Source organism: Sus scrofa, chromosome 15 (genome assembly GCF_000003025.6).
Source record: "Sus scrofa isolate TJ Tabasco breed Duroc chromosome 15, Sscrofa11.1, whole genome shotgun sequence".
In the NCBI taxonomy this organism is placed as follows: domain Eukaryota; kingdom Metazoa; phylum Chordata; class Mammalia; order Artiodactyla; family Suidae; genus Sus; species Sus scrofa.
Genome location: NC_010457.5, coordinates 131,245,342 through 131,262,261, shown reverse-complemented (window position 1 = coordinate 131,262,261; position 16,920 = coordinate 131,245,342). Strand labels below are relative to the sequence as shown.

At 43.4% G+C, this 16,920-nt stretch overlaps 1 protein-coding gene across 9 annotated transcripts in view; it reads right to left on the bottom strand.

Moving 5' to 3' along the window:
- Positions 1-16,920, bottom strand: part of SP140 (SP140 nuclear body protein) — a 66,868-nt gene that overhangs the window by 29,911 nt on the left and 20,037 nt on the right. For all 9 annotated transcript variants that reach the window (XM_021075644.1, XM_003133706.4, XM_021075645.1 and 6 more), the window contains 6 exons: positions 8,521-8,601; positions 6,184-6,267; positions 4,219-4,302; positions 3,441-3,521; positions 741-827; positions 426-533 (listed from right to left, as the gene is read on the bottom strand). In XM_021075644.1, coding sequence (XP_020931303.1) covers positions 426-533; positions 741-827; positions 3,441-3,521; positions 4,219-4,302; positions 6,184-6,267; positions 8,521-8,601 — 525 coding nt within the window. The remainder of the gene's footprint in view (positions 1-425; positions 534-740; positions 828-3,440; positions 3,522-4,218; positions 4,303-6,183; positions 6,268-8,520; positions 8,602-16,920) is intronic.

The following is a 16,920-nucleotide window of genomic DNA, read 5'->3' as shown; positions in this document are numbered from 1 at the left end:
CTTCCACATGACAATTAAGTGCCAGGACTAGTTATCTTCAGAGACTTTTCTAAGGTTATGACAAAATGACACTAATATCTACCAGCAGATGTCTTCTCGACTTGGGTTCCACTGAAGACTGGGTGTGGCAGGGTCAGAAAATACTGTAGATCACAAGGCTTTGTTATTAATATATGGATGTAATAAATAATATATGGCGGCCATCTTTATGAGTGTGTTTCTACTGTATCAGCCACATATAATCAACGTGGTGCACCCTGTTGAACACAATTTTATAGTGATCACTTGTTTCCCTGTTATTCTCAAAGGGTCTGGCAAATGCAGAGCTCAAGACACTAGGATGGAGTGGACCCCCTCCCACCACCTACCTGGGGCCGTGATACTAGTAGACACATCCCCGCCCCACGACCCTCAGGCAACCTTACCCATCACGCCACTAGCTTGGTTCCTTGCTTCTGGATCTACTGGCACATCTTTTGAAAAGCACATAACACAGGAACACTTCTCACTTCCATTTGCTGGTAGCTCTGCTCCTGGGCCAAAATCGTGACTTATGAAGACCTTGCATTTCCCCATCCATCCTCTTTTCTGAACCCGTGTTGATTCCCTCTTTTCTACGTCTTCCTTTTAAATCTTCCCGTGATCCTCCTACAACTGTCTCTTCCTTTCAGTCTCCAGTCTTTTCCTTTATCATCTTTTTTATCAGACCTTCATTTCATTTTTTAAAAATTTATAATTACCTTGTCCTTTAGAGGAGAGTGGGCTAGAAGCAAACTCTTCTAAATCTCCTTCTGTATTCATTTGGAAATCTTCTGGCTTGTCAGATACTAAAGAGAAACAAGAAAATTACTGTCCAGAGATCCTGAGACAGTGATTAGGGAAGAGTTCCTAGCACTCTCATACTGCACACTGATTATCTGAGCTAAGAGGAAATGCTTTCTGGAAAAAAAGCATATCTGCTCCAAAAATCACACCTGAGATCAGACAGAGCCATGTTTTCCCATCTTTTGCACCTCATTCTGCTTTTTCTACTTTTATTTTTCTACGTTTAGCCCTAAGAATAAAGTTAAAAGATCTTATCCCTTCAGGAAAAAACTACCCTCCAGAAATTGCAAAAGGTAATTAGCATAACTGATTTTAGATTCATCCCAATTGGCCAATGAGTGTTTACATCACTAACCACGTTTAAAGCTAGCTAATCTGGAGTTCCCTTTGTGGCTCAGTGTGGTAAGAACCCAACATAGCATCTTTGAGGATGTAGGTTCCATCCCTGGCCTCGCTCAGTGGGTTAAAGGTCCAGCATTGCCACAAGCTGTAGCTGATTAACAGATGGGGGTCCATTACACAGTAACCAATTTGTGCAAATATATGTGGTCACATTTTGTCCTGGGTCTTTCATCAAAACCTTCATGAGGACACTTTGCCATCTAATCAATTTGTGAAAGATAATCATTTTGCTTAATACATGACCTGTGTTCAACTGTTTTCATGTCATTGACCATAAATCTTTTTTTTTTTTTCAGTCTCTGCTTGGCAGATGAGCACAGCACTCCACTTACGTGTAAGACGCTATTCATACTCAGGACTGGATGTAGTGGCCTCTTTGCTGTTTGTCATGGGCTTATCCTGACAAAGTTGTCAAGGCTTGTCCAAAGTCACAGTTTCCCACTGGCAGAACTTCCATTTCCTCTTTGTACTCTCAGTGTGATACTAACTTTTGTACTTAGAAAGTGGCAACTTTCTACAAGAGATGTCTTTTCCCTTTTTTTTTTTTTCTTTTGTCTTTTTAGGGCTGACCTGGCAGCATATGGAGGTTCCCAGGTCAGGGGCTGAATCAGAGCAGTAACTGCTGGCCTACAACCATAGCAATGTCAGATCCAAGCAGCGTCTGAAACCTACATTGCAGCTCATGGCAACACTGGATCCTTAACCCACTGAATGAGGTCAGGATCCAACCTAGGTCCTCATGGATGCTAGTCAGATTCGCTCCCACTGAGCCACAACAGGAACTCCGTCTTCGGGTTTCAGTGGGACATCTGCTCCAAGGACCACACCTGAGAACACCTGAACCCTGTTTCTGCCTGTTTCCACCTCATTCACCTCATTCTTCTGCTCTCTGCTTTTCAGTTTCCTATTTATAGACCTGCCTGTAAACACTTCTGCTTCTGCACTAGGAGAATAATTGTGCACCTTTGATTTTGTCAGCTTTACTCCCTTGATGTTTCTTATCTTTACATTTCTTCCTCCATAAGGATCTTGATGTCTTCTTTTCTGCTACTTCTCTCCAGCTCTATTTGTCCAGGTCTCTCCAATCTCTATAGTAGGATCCATCCATTCCTTCCCTCACTGTCTCTCTGGACCTCTTTCCCTCCCTGCTGACATCCTTTATTTGAGAAGTAGAAGGCTCTCTGGTTTAGTCAGGCTCTGTTCTATTGTTCCCGGGAAACTGCAGGTCCCCTTTGGACTCCCACCATGTGGCCACACTGACCCCCCTACAAGCCTCACACAGCCACCACCTGCAATGAGATTCTCAGGACATGGGTCTCTGCCCTTCCTTCTACTTTGATTTCGGGGAAGAATGAGCATCCTTCTTGAGCACTTCCATTCCTTATCTGTAAGAAGGGATAATAACTGTTTTCTTGGCCAAGTCCTAAAGTGCTGAGAGGAAATCTAATTTGCCAAAGTATTTCAAAAAGAATAAAGCACCAGAAGAACAGAAACGGACTCACAGACTTTGAAAAAATTATGGTGACCAAAGGGTGCAGGAGGGGGGAGGGATGGGCTGGGGTTTGAGATTGGCATATGCACCCCCTGAAAACTGCAAAAGGTAATTAGCATAACTGATTTTAGATTCATTTGGCCAACAGGGACCTGCTATATAGCACAGAGAACTCTACCCAATATTCTGTGAAAATCTGTGTGGGAAAAGAATCTGAAAGACAACAGATGTGTGTACATGTATAACTGAATCACTTTGTGGTGCAGCAGAGATGACCACAACCTTGTGAATCAACTCTACTTCAATACACCTTAAAAACAGTGAAGTATAATCCACAACCTGATGAAGAATATGCAGCCAAAACTATAACGTGGGCTTTAGAGTCCACTGCTCTTTCTTTCTGACAAGGAGATCTCAAGGACCATGTTTCTTTTGAAGCCTCTCTAAGGTTATGACAGGATAAGATTATTATCAATGAACAGTAAAATAAATATTTATTTCTTTACAGAAAATAAGGGGTGTCAGAGGGCGAAAATCACAATATTGAGCCTTTGGTGTAAAGAAGCATAAAAAGTGTGAAGGAAAAACCTCTGCCTTTCTTTAGTTCTGATCGACTGCAACATGAAGTAACACATCTCTCCTCACAAGGGTCATGCTGTTCAGCTCTGAGTTCAGACACCTGACACCCTGCAGCCCAGGGCTGACAATCCTTCTTCCTTACCTGGGCCATGTCTTGGTGGGGAGTTTGAGGCCTCCTGGGGCTCTTCTTCGTTGCAGGTCTCCCAACAGGTACTGCTGTCCTCTGCAGAAAGGAACAAAATCCCTCAGAGCTCTCAGTATACAAATCATGGGGAAATCATGACAAAAGAACTCAGGAGACACAGGAAGCTCAAGTATCTCCTAGGTGGGGGGCTGTCCCTGCCCCAGACCACCTTGGTCGGCTCTTGACATCCAAATGGAGAAGGTTCTGGGATAAATCTCTTTGGGTACATATATGAATGAATTCGATGAAGGCATGCACTTGAGGTGCATTCTGTTACCTGAGAGTAGCTGAGGCTGCCAGGGAGAGCATCACCACTCTGAGTATGTTATGGGTACCACTCTCCACATGGAGCGACTTTAACTTGGACACTCACCACTGGGATGGAAGATGCTCCTGTCTGATACGCATTCCTGTGTTTCAGGGTCCCAACCGGATTTTCGCATGCTTTTAATAAAATCACTTAGGCACTTCTGCTTTGGGGCCCCAGCCTACCTTTGGCTCATCCTGTCTCCTTACGTTCTTCGTGTGGGGGGGGAGGGGTTCGCCCTACTTAACTCGGCTCATTTCTATCCTTAGTCTCTCACAGTTTTGAAAAAACAAACAAACAAACAAACAAGCAGAAAATGGACACAACTTTATTTGGATGTATGCGATTATGAAGAAGAGAATGGCAAGATGAGAGAAGGAGATTTTTCCCCCATTTATTGAGGCAAATGGAAATTTAGATCATAATTACCTACTCCCTTTGCTGGTGATAGGCTGAGCCCCTCCTTGGATTCTCCCTGGTGAGTTATTTGAGGAGCTTTGGAATCACAGGTCACTGCAGAGAAACAAGGACATGATGGACCATGGAGGGAGATCAGAAACCAACCTCAGTGCATGTGTGCCAAGCTTGACGGGAAAGTGATATGTCTGCACCAAGTGGGGCTCCCCAGGGCCACACAGTCCCCTTCTGCTTCTTTGCCATCTGCTCGCACCTCTTCCCCTTCTCTCTCCTTCCCAGTGTCTTGCCCACAGTGCCACCTCCACATAGCTCGGTTTCGCAGCTGTTCATCGCTTTGATTTTCTGGGCTTCTCTCCTCATCTCTTGTTTTCAGGTCTTGGGGGGGGTTTTGTTTGTCTGATTTTCAGGAATGATGTATCTCTTTTCTCCTATTACCCTTTCTAGCTTTCTTATTCTAGAGTGGACCCAAGCGGTTGGGTTCATTCCTATGCGCACTGTCTCTCCGTGGTTTCCCATCTCTCCCCATCAACACTAATCTTTCCCTAATTAAAGTCTTCTCTTGGGTGAGGAGAAAATGGAACCCTCCTCCACTGTTGGTGGGAACATAAGCTGGTGCAATCGCCACGAAGAACAGTATGGAGGTTCCTTAAAAAAACTAAAAAAAACCAAAAAAAAACAAATATAGAACTACTAAATGATCCAGCAATCCCACTCCTGGGCATCTATCCAGAGAAAACCACAATTCAAAAAGATACATACACCCCAATGTTCACTGCAGCACTACTTACAATAGCTAAGACATGGAAGCATCCCAAATGTCCATCAGCAGAAGATTGGATAAAGAAGATGTGAGATATATATATATATTGGAAATATTACTCAGCCATTTTATATATATGTATATATATGTATATATATATATGAAATATTACTCAGCCATAAAAAGCATAAAATAACACCATTTGCAGCAACATGGATAAACCTAGAAATTATCACACTAAGTGAAGTGACTCATACAGAGAAAGACAAATACCATATGAGATCACCAATAGGTGGAATCTAATGGAAACGATACAATGGAACTTACAAAACCAAGGCAGACTCAAAGATTTCGAAATCGAAGTTATGTTTACGCAAAAGGGAAATGTGGCAGGGGGGGATAAATTAGGGAGTTGGGATTGATATATACACACTACTGTATATAAAATACATGAGTAACACGGGCTTATTGTACAGCAGAGAGAAGTTCACTCAATACTGTGTAATAACCTACCTAGGAAAAGAATCTGAAAAGGAACGGATATATTCATGTGTTTAACTGAGCTACTTTGCTGTTTAATTAACACAGATTTGTAAGTCGATTCTATGCCAATAAAATTTTTAAATGAAAGAAAGAAAGAAAGAAAAACACTCTTCTCCGTGACCCTGCTCCCTCCCTCGGAAACCTGCAGAACTCCTTGAGCTTCCTCTTCCTTTTCCAACCACATGGCCCCACCCTGACTGCCACCTGGCTTCACACAAGAGTCACCTTCAGGGACACACCCAGGATGCTGGTGCCCACCCTTCCTTTTCTGCCTTTCTCTGCCTCATTTCCCCAACCATAAAATAGAGGTTACAACAGTGTGAACTCTTGTGTCTTGAGGTTTTGTGACGGTAAGAAGGGGGCTTGCGCCATCCGGTAGTCTGATGGAGACAATGAGAAACCGCTCACCTTGTCCCCCCCTCCTTCTTCTCTTTCTCATTCTCACCCTTTCCACACCCCTCTGCTTCTTCTTTACCTCAGTATCTCGCTGTTGGAATCTGCGAGAAAAGGTCTGTTTCTTTTCCCCTGTCTGTTTTCTCCCTCTTCCTTCCCCGACACTGAGCTTTGTCTTTTCTCTTTGTCTCTCATCCTGTTGCTTTCTAGAACTGGGGACCTCTATGTTGACAGGAAAATCGAGCTTTAACTGGATAATAGGTCATTTAAATTCTAATTACCTTCTTTATTATAAGGGAGCCACCCGAGCGTTTCTTCTGATTTTCCTCTTTTACCACGTGGTAGAGCTGCGGGGTTGCAGGACACTAAAGAGAGAAACAGGAACGTAAGACAGAGACTTGAGCTCTGTTTCCACACGACTGCACCTGCACCGTGAAGATGTGGATCTCTTTGCTCTCCCCGACGTGCACCATTTCTGTCTTTTTTCTCCTCTGCGATGTTCTTTATCCCTTTGCTCCACTATCTCCCTATTTATTCTTTTACCTCACTTCCTCCTCATCTCTCCGGTACATAGTATTTCACTAATTGTATGCAATCCTGGGAAGTAAGTTCAAAATGATCACTCTCCTTCCAAACGCCAACCCAATAGTATTTAGATTCCACATACTTTTAGATAAAATTTGGCATACTTAGGCAACTCCACTTGGTGCCGGTCTGCAGCATTTTCATTATTCTGTGTCTTTAAATTCTCTGCCCAGAAGCCCTCAGCCCCTCTTTCCCCTTGCCTCCCACACACCTGAAAAAAGTAACCAGAGGCTGAGTAGAAATATTTGTTTGGGCTTGGAGGAAGGAAAGAAAGTGTCCCTTGTCTACAGACACACAAATTTAATGAGATAATTGGTCACAAATCATAATTAGCTCCCCCATTATCTGGATGCAGTTTGAGCATCTCTTCAGAATTGTCTTTGTTCATCCTTCGAAGAGTGCTGTGCTCACCGAAAACTGAAGGGAAGCACAGAAATGACCAGACATGATGATAAGGGAACAGACCTAGGGGTGCTTGTGCTGAATTCTGGAGATCAGAGCTCAGGTGAGCTTCTTTTTGAGAAAAAGAGGCTGTGGCTCCCTGGACCTCACCTACGACCCATGGGTCTTGCTCTGCCTCTTCTCCTTCTTGTTATCCCTCCATCACTTTTATCCTCATTTTTCTGCCCCCGCACACTGTCCTCTCTGTGCGGTGGCGTGGCGGACACACGTCTCCTTGGTTCTCTGGGCTTCCCCCCCATCTTTTCTATCTTCATTGCCCTTCGGTGCACCTTATCGCTCCTGTTAGTGGCTTGGTTTTTCTTTCTAGGTCTCTTCATCTCTCATGGCATGCCCCGGTCCTGTCATCTCTTTCTCCTTTCCCCTGCTCTCACCACTGAAATATATTTGTTGGATGAGAATCTTCTTGCACAGGCTCTGATCCACTCCCCTGATGATACCTAAGGGCCTCCTGGGGTCTCCCGTTTCAACTCTGCCCAACTGACAGCCCCACAGTCACCACATGAGTCATCAAGGATGCTGGTTCTGGTGGGAGGGAGGGACTGCGGGTTTGGGACTGGCATATGCTCACTAAGGTAGGTGTAACAATTGGCCAAAGGGGATCTTCTGTGTAGCAGAGACCTCCACCCAGTATTCTGTGATAATCTATGTGGGAAAAGAATATGGGAGAGAATGGATACATATATATGTATGACTTTGGGTCACTTTGTTGTACGTCAAAGATTATGACAGCCTTGTAAATGAAATATACTTCAATAAAACTTTCAAAAAAAAAAAAAAAAAGGATGCTTCTGTCCTCAATTGTTTCACTGCTTTGACCTGGTAAAAGACCTTACATACTTCAGTGCTTCTGTTTCTTTATCTATAACATAGGAATGCATAACAGTTTTATGCTTTATACCCATAACTTCATGGAGATAAATATGACATCTTGTTTACCAAAATTCTTTGAAAATCATAGTAACATAATAAATAATAGTTGATGAAAATTGAAATTTATATTTGAGAGCAATTGATATGAAGGACCATGTTTCTTTTCAGGATTTTCCAAAGTTGGGCACAAAATAACGGCATGATAAACAAACAATAATAGGAGTTCCTGCCATGGTGCAGTGGGTTAAGAATCCAGCTGCAGTGGCTTAGGTCGCTGCAGAGATGCAGGTTTGATGTCTGCTGTGGCATAGGTCACAGCTATGGTTTGGATTCATTCCCTGGCCTGGAGACTTCTATATGCTGCCGGTGCAGCCTTAAAAAAATAAAATTAAAAAAAAGTCTTAAAAATAAAAAATAATAATACTTTTCTTCTCTAGAGAAGAAAAAGGATGGGTGGGTGTAAACTCAAGTCTGTACTATTAACAGGTGTGAAAGTTCACCTTTCTCCAGCACGTGGCTGCTAGAACGCACTTAGGAACATTTATGTTATTATTATGTTATTTACATCATTATGGACTTGGGATTCCAGGACACACCGGATCTTTTGACTGTGGAGCATGCTCAGAGGAAAAGGCATCAAGAACACCAGCTGTGAGTTCAGCTACCTGACACCCTCAGCTGGCAATTCCTCACTTCCGTACCTGGCCAATATCTTTGTGGGGATCTCAAGGTTTCCAGGGTCTGTTCTCCAGCACTGGTCTCCAACAGGGCATTGCTGACCCCTGCAGAAAAGAATGCAATCTCATAGACATCTCGGTTTATGACCAAGAAGGAATCACAGCAAGAAAACTCCAAGAAAACCAAGAAATCCTGAGAAACTGGAATGGTCCTGAGCACCCCCCAAAACCTGACTTAATGCTTAGCTTTGCTTCAGCACCTCTCACTAGAGGCTGAGAAATGCACCCATCACAGGAATATCTTCCTTTGCTTATACCACATTGTCTACTTCCTTTCCCATTTGAGTCCGCTTATTTTATTCATCTCTGCCTCTGTTTCCTTCTGCTGATGCCTCTTGGAGTTTCTTTTTCTCTTGGTGTGTTTCTCTTCTGTTCCTGCAACTTTTCCCCTTGTTTCTCTGATGCTGCTCCTTCTCTTCTAGCCTTTGTCTCTCAACTTGTTCTTTCTAGATTTCTCTAAAGAAAGCCACCCACCCCCACCCTGAGGGAGTATAGCTGACCCAGAAAGTTGTGTTAGCTGCAGGTGTGTGGCAAAGTAAATCTGTTATACATATACATATATCGCTTCCTTTTCAGATTCTTTGCCCATATAGGTTATTACACAGTATCGAGCAAATCACCCTGTGCTAAACCATAGGTCCTTATTATCTATCTATTTTGGAGCTTGACATACACACTGCTATATATAACATAGTGAGATACTACATTTTAAATAGGATTTGACTAGAGTGAGGAGGTAAAGTGGAGGGGAGTGGAATGTGAAAACCACACTGAACGAGGCAGAAAGTATATGAAAAGTTCAGATCTGAAACAGATTTGGAGAAAGACGGATCAAGAAGGAGGAGGAGTAAGACGTCACGCTTACCTTCTCCCACAAACTCATCAAAAAACCACATCTACATGTAAAACAACTCACACAGAACATCTATTGAATACTGGAGGAAGAACTTAAACCTCCAAAGAGGGCAGGAAACTCTTTTTTTTTTTTTTTTTTTTGTCTTTTTAGGGCCACACCCATGGCATATGGAGGTTTCCAGGCTAGGGGACCAATTGGAGTTACAGCCACCAGCCTACGCCACAGCTACAGCAACGCAGGATCTGAGCTGTGTCTGTGACCTACACTACTGCTCATGGCAACACCAGATCCTTAACCCACTGAGCAAGGCCAGGGATTGAACTCACATCTTCATGTATACTGGTCGGGTTCATTTACCTCTGAGCCATGACGGGAACTCTAGGCAAGAAACTCCTGACATAACTGGGTAGGACAAAAGAAAAAGAGAGAAAGAGAGAAAAGGAATCAGGACAGGACTAGCATTCCTGAGAGGGAGCTGTGAAGAGGAAAAGAAACCCATAACCCTGGGAAGCCACCTAACCAACGGGGAGATCAGCGGAGAAGGAGGGACCTCAAAGTTGCCAAGAAAAGCACAGCAGCTGGACCGAGGAGGGCAGAGTAGAGTGAGAGCCACACAGATCATCTCAGCCACTGGCCCAGACAGCACAGCCTGAGATGCTCAGGTGGGGGCTGGGGGCTGAGACTCAGGTTCTGGAGGTCAGTCCCAGGGAGAGGACTGGGGTTGGCTGTGTGGGGACAGCCTAAGGGGCTAAGGAGCACTGTGCCATGGGTGGGGGAGCAGTGTGCTATGGACTGGGGAATGGAACACCACAGTGGAGGGAACCAAGGAGAAGGTCTGGGCCTGCAGGAGAGTCAAGGCACCATTGTTGGGGAGGGCAAGAGGAGGAGGGGGCAGACCGCCATAGGAATCTCCCTGTGCACACACACGCGGGCTCTCAGAGGGCTGGGTGTCTCTGGCGCAGGCTACAGGTGGTAAGAAGCCACTTGCTCTGGCTACGGGAGACTGGGTGCTTCTTGTGCAGGCTACAGGTGGCCAGGAACCTCTTGTGTAGGCTAAGGGCAGCAGGGGGCTAAGTGTGATGTGGTGCCTCTTGTGTGATCTATAGGCAGCAGGGTTGGACCTCGGTGGTCGTCTCGGAGGCCAGAGGGAGGTGTGGCCTGCCACCACTGGGGGCCTGTGAGTGGGCTCCACCTGTGGCCCCAGTCATCTCAGGAGTTGGCTTAAAAAAAAAAAAAAAAAAAAAAAAAAAAAAAAAAAAAAAAAGGCACGGCAACCAAACACCACACGTTGTTGATCTCACCACCCTGGGAACACACCCTTCCTGCAGCTGCGACTGCCTGATGCTCTGGGCAGCGCCTAGGTGCTTGATCACTGTCCCTTCCCCAAACCCTACAATTAGGAGCAGCTGGTGTGGCACCTCCTTCATGGGCTAAGTGGGACAGGGTGCTTTTTGCGTGGTCTGCAAGTGGCGGGGGCAAACCACTGCAGTTATCTCTGACTCCAGAGGTGGGTGTGGCCCACCACCACTGGGGATACCGGAACAAAAGCCACTTGCAGCCCCAACCACCTCAGAGGGCACCACAAAGGAGGGCATTGTGACAGAACACCACCTGTTGTTGCTGTCACACCCCTGGGAGCATACCGGCCCTGTTGCTGCCAGTGCCAAACCCTCTGGGCAGTGCCCACAGGCTTGATCTCTGTCACTTCCCAGGATCCTGCAACTAGGAGCAGACTGTGCAGCACCTCCTATGTGGACTAAGTGAGACATGGTGCTTCTTGCATGGTCTGCAGGTGGAGGGGGCAAACCACTGTAATTATCGCTGACTCCAGAGGTGGGCGTGGCCTGCTACCACTAGGAGTCCCTGAACAGGCACCACTTGTGGCTCCAATCACCTCAGAGGAGAGCATCGCAATCGAACACTACCCTGGGAACTCACACATCATGCTGCTGCCAAATGCTCTGGGCACCTTGTAAATCTGCCGAGGCTCATTACCAGTTCCCAGGGCCCTGCAACTAGAAGTAGCCTGCACCACATTCCTGCAGGTCCTGTTGCAGGAATGAGCCCAGAAACCAGGTACTGACTACTAGCCATACCTGTTGCCTCCTTCTCCCTGGAAATACACTCAGCACCCTAGATATAACAGCCTGCTCACACCAAAGACAAAGACAGCAAATATTCAAACTCCCATGCCAAAAATAAGTAATAATCCCCACAAAACACAAAGGGGTGCTCTTGCTTAGAAATAGCCCTCCAAGACTATAGTTTGGCTTCCCTAAACTCACAGAAAAAGAAAAACACAAGTAAGATGCAGAAGCTCAGGAACGATCCCCAGTTAAAAGAACAGGAGAATTCACCCAAAGCAGCAAACAATGAAACAGACCTCTGCAGTCTGATAGACACTGAGTTCAAAAGGGAGGTAGTGAAAATACTAAAGGAATTAAAGCTGAATATCAAGGAATTAAGAGCAGATATGAACAATAATGCAGATTCCCTTAGAAAGGAAATAGAAAATATAAGGAGGAACATAGAAAAAATAGAAAATTCATTTGTAGAGACACAAACTGAGCTAAAGGCACTAAAGAGCAGAATGAATAATGCAGAGGAACAAATTAGTGACTTGGAAGAGAGAATAATGGAAATCACTCAATCAGGACAGTAGACAGAAAACCAAATGAAAACCATGAAAGCAATATAAGAGATCTATGGGATAATATAAAGCGGGCCAATAGGAACTGCAGAAAGAGAAGACAAACAAAAAGGGTTTGAAAATATATTTGAAGAAATTATGTCTGAAAATTTTCCAAATCTACAGGAAGCATTGCTGAATAGACTTTCTTTTTCCCATTTTATGGTCTTGCCTCCCTTGTCAAAGATTAAGTGACCATAGGTGTCAGGGTTTATTTCCGGGTTCTCTACTCTGTTCCATTGGTCTGTCTGTCTGTTTTGATATCAGTACCACACTGTTTTGATGACTGTGGCTTTGTAATATTTCTTGAAGTCTGGGAGAGTTATGCCCCTTGCTTGGTTTTTGTTTCTCAGGATTGGTCTTTTGTGGTTCCATATAAATTTTGGGATTGTTTGTTCTAGTTCTGTGAAAAATGTCATGGGTAATTTGATAGGGATTGCATTGAATCTGTAGATTGCTTTGGGTAACATGGCCATTTTTACAATATTGATTTTTCCAATCCATGAACATGGAATATCTTTCCATTTCTTTACATCTTCTTTAATTTCTTCAATTAAAGTTTTAGTTCTTAGCATATAAGTCCTTTACCTCCTTGGTCAGGTGTATTCCGAGGTATTTGATTTTTTGAGGTGCAATTTTAAAGGGATTATATTTTTGTATTCCTTTTCTAACATTTCATTGTTGGTATACAGAAATGCTACTGACTTCTGAATGTTAACCTTATATCCTGCTACTTTGCTGAATTTATTAATCAGTTCAAGGAGTTTTTGGGTTGAGTCCTTAGGGTTTTCTATGTATACTATCATGTCGTCTGCATACAGTGACAGTTTTATCTCTTCTCTTCCTATATGAGTGCCTTTTATTTCTTTTGTTTGCCTAATTGCTGTGGCTAGGACTTCTAAAACTATGTTGAATAGCTGTGGTGAGAGTGGGCATCCGTCCCCGTCTTGTTCTAGATTTGAGTGAGAAGGCTTTCAGTTTTTCCCCATTGAGTATTATATTTGCTGTGGGTTTGTCATAAATGGCTTTGATGATGTTTAGGAATGTTCCCTCTATACCCACTTTGGTGAGAGTTTTGATCATGAATGGATGTTGGACTTTGTCAAATGCCTTTTCTGCATCTATTGAGACAATCATATGGTTTTTGACTTTTCTTTTGTTAATGTGGTGTATGACATTAATTGATTTGCATATGTTGAACCATCCTTGTGAACCTGGGATGAACCCTACCTGGTCATGATGTATGATCTTTTTTATATGTTGTTGGATTCGGTTGGCTAAGATTTTGTTGAGGAATTTTGCATCTATATTCATCAAAGATATTGGCCGATAGTTTTCTTTTTTGGTGGTATCTTTGTCTGGTTTTGGAATTAGTGTGATGGTGGCCTCATAGCAAAAGTCTATTCAGCAAGCATTGCTGGGAAACCTGGACAGCTGCATCCAAAGCAATGAAATTAGAACACACCCTCACACCATGCACAATAATAAACTCAAAATGGCTCAAAAAACTTAAATGTAAGACAAGACACCATCAAACTCCTAGAAGAGAACATAGGCAAAACACTCTCTGACATCAACCTTCTGAATATTTTCTCAGGTCAGTCTCCCAAAGCAACAGAAATAAGAGCAAAAATAAACCAATGGGACCTAATCAAACAAAAAGCTTTTGCACAACAGAGGAAACCAAAAAGAACACAAAAAGACAACTTACAGAATGGGAGAAAATAGTTTCAAATGATGCAACCGACAAGGGCTTCATCTCTGGAATATATAAGCAACTTATACAACTCAACAGCAAAAAAGCCAATCACCCAATGGAAAAAATGGGCAAAAGACCTGAATAGACATTTCTGCAAGGAAGATACACAGATGGCCAGCAAACACATGAAAAAATGCTCAACATCCCTTATTATTAGAGAGATGCAAATCAAAACTACCATGAGATACCACCTCACACCAGTCAGAATGGCCATCATTAATAAGTCCACAAATAACAAGTGCTGGAGGGGGTGTAGAGAAAAGGGAACCCTCCTGCACTGCTGGTGGGAATGTAAACTGGTATAACCACTGTGGAGAACAGTTTGGAGGTACCTTAGAAATCTATACATAGAACTACCATATGACCCAGCAATCCCACTCTTGGGCATATATCTGGACAAAACTCTACTTAAAAGAGACACATGCACCCGCATGTTCATTGCAGCACTTTTCACAATAGCCAAGACATGGAAACAACCCAAATGTCCATCGACAGGCGACTGGATTAGGAAGATGTGGTATATATACACAATGGAATACTACTCAGCCATAAAAAAAGAACAGAATAATACCACTTGCAGCAACATGGATGGAACTAGAGATTCTCATACTAAGTCAGAAAGACAAAGACAAATACCATATGATATCACTCATATCTGGAATCTGATATATGGCACAAATGAATCTTTCCACAGAAAAGAAAATCATGGACATGGGGAACAGACTTGTGGTTGCCAAGGGGGAGGCAGAGGGAGTGGGATGGACTGGGAGCTTGGGGTTAATAGATGCAATCTATTGCCTTTGGAATGGATAAGCAATGAGATCCTGCTGTGTAGCACTGGGACTATATATAGTTACTTGTGATGGAGCATGATAATGTGAGAAAAAAGAATTGTATACATGTATGTGTAACTGGGTCACTTTGCTGTACAGTAGAAAATTGACAGAACACTGTAAACCAGCTACAATGGAAAAAATAAAAATCATTATAAAATTAAAAAAAACACACAAGGATTGAGAACCCAGAATAGATTCACATTAAAAAAAAAAAAAAAAGACAAGAAAAAGAAAAAGAGGAGTTCCTGTCATGGCTCAGTGGTTAACAAACCCGACTAGCATCTATGAGGACTTGGATTCAATCCCTGGCCTCATTCAGTGGGTTAAGGATATGGCGTTGCCATGAGCTCTGGTGTAGGTCACAGACACGGCTCAGATCCCGCGCTGCTGTGGCTCTGGCGTAGGCCGGCGGCTACAGCTCCGATTCAACCCCTAGCCTGGGAACCTCCATATGCCGCAGAAGCGGCCCTAGAAAAGGCAAAAAGACGACAACAACAAAACAAATTAAATTAAATTATTGCGGGGAAAACTTTATCCTGTCTTGAATTAATATTGTAGGAGGCAGGTGATAAGGCTGGGAAAACAGGCCAGGGTTCATCACATGTGACCTTAGGTGGCACTCAGAGATATATTTATTTAATCTTTAGTGTATTCAGAAGGTATAAAGGAACATAACACAATTTCATTTTCATTTTCAAATGTCCCATCCAGCTGAAATGCAAATAACACATTTGATTGGAGCAAGGTTAGAGGAGGGTCATGAACAGAACTGTTGCTTTGAGAACCGTAACAGAGACCTGGATTAGTGATCTGGATTGGAGATGTGCCAGAAGGATATTCTGGAAGAGAAATGATTATGTTGGATATAGCAGGCATGCGTTTGGGGGTAAGAGGGGTCCTGATGACTCCTAGGGCTCCAACTTTCAAAACAATGAGACAATAGTGATCCATCACTGAGACATGAGTGCAGAAGAGAAGTTAGATCTAGCTTGAGCAATGAAGATGCTACTTTCAGTTCTGAAGTGCCAAGGACAGGTATCTCATAGATCGTGGTCTTCAGGTCCATGGGTAAGTGTACTCTGAAGATAGTAGAGAGTGGAGATTTGATCTTAAGAACCACTGGAGGAGTTCCCATCATGGCGCAGCAGAAACGAATCCAGCTAGGAACCATGAGGTTGCTGGTTTGATCTCTGGCCTTGCTCAGTGGGTTAAGGATCCAGCATTGCCATGAGCTGTGGTGTAGGTTGCAGACATGGCTTGGATCCAGCGTTGCTGTGGCTGTGGTGTAGGCTGGCAGCTGTAGCTTTGATTAGACCTCTAGCCAGGGTACCTCCATGTGCCGTGAGTGCAGCCCTAAAAAAAGCAAAAAAAAAAAAAAAAAAAAAAAACCATTGAAATATTCAGGGAGAGGGTTATTGCAATCTGAGTACTATACAAGTGCCACTCTGACAGTTAAGGACAATTTAATCTGAAAACTCACAGCTAATGTGGTGGCACAAGCCAACACTTGTGCCCAAAGTTGCTTATATCCAGTGTTCTTACCACAAACCAACAATGTCCTGATGTGCTCCTTCCTCCCTTTCATCCTCTTTTTACTCTCCATCTATTTTCTATCCATTCTCCTTCAATTCTTTCGCTACATAGTTGCCTCTGTACCTCTCCCTGACTTTTCCCATCTCTTAGTATGTATTTTCCTCTCATTCTTTCTCTTTCCATTATTTTTCCCTCTCAATTTTGAGCTTTGATTCTTAGAAGATTTTTTTGTCTCTTCTCTGCTGTGTCTTACATTTGCTTCATTTCCATTTCTGTTTCTCTCCCTTTACGTTGACCTCCATGTACCAATACTATTCAACTTTTGTCTCTCTGTGTGATTTCATTCTCTGAGTTCCCCTCTCCCATCATCTCCAAACCTCTCCTCTTGGATTCTGACTATAGTACCAGGGACTTCCAACTGGCCAGCTCTCCCACAGGAACCTGACATGGCGTCATGTTCCAAATTCCTCTTAATTGCTCTGTGAAATTATTTGAAAATTATCCCCTATCCCAACCTGGAAGTGTGGGCTTTTACATTTTTTGGGAAAAGTGGATCCATCCACATACTTTGTCATATATTACACCCTATCTACCTTCTCCAATTTCTCTTTTTATATTCTCCATCAGTGATATTTTATCTACTCAGGAACTCAGATTCCTTTTCTCATTGTCTCTTTTGCATCTTTGAGAA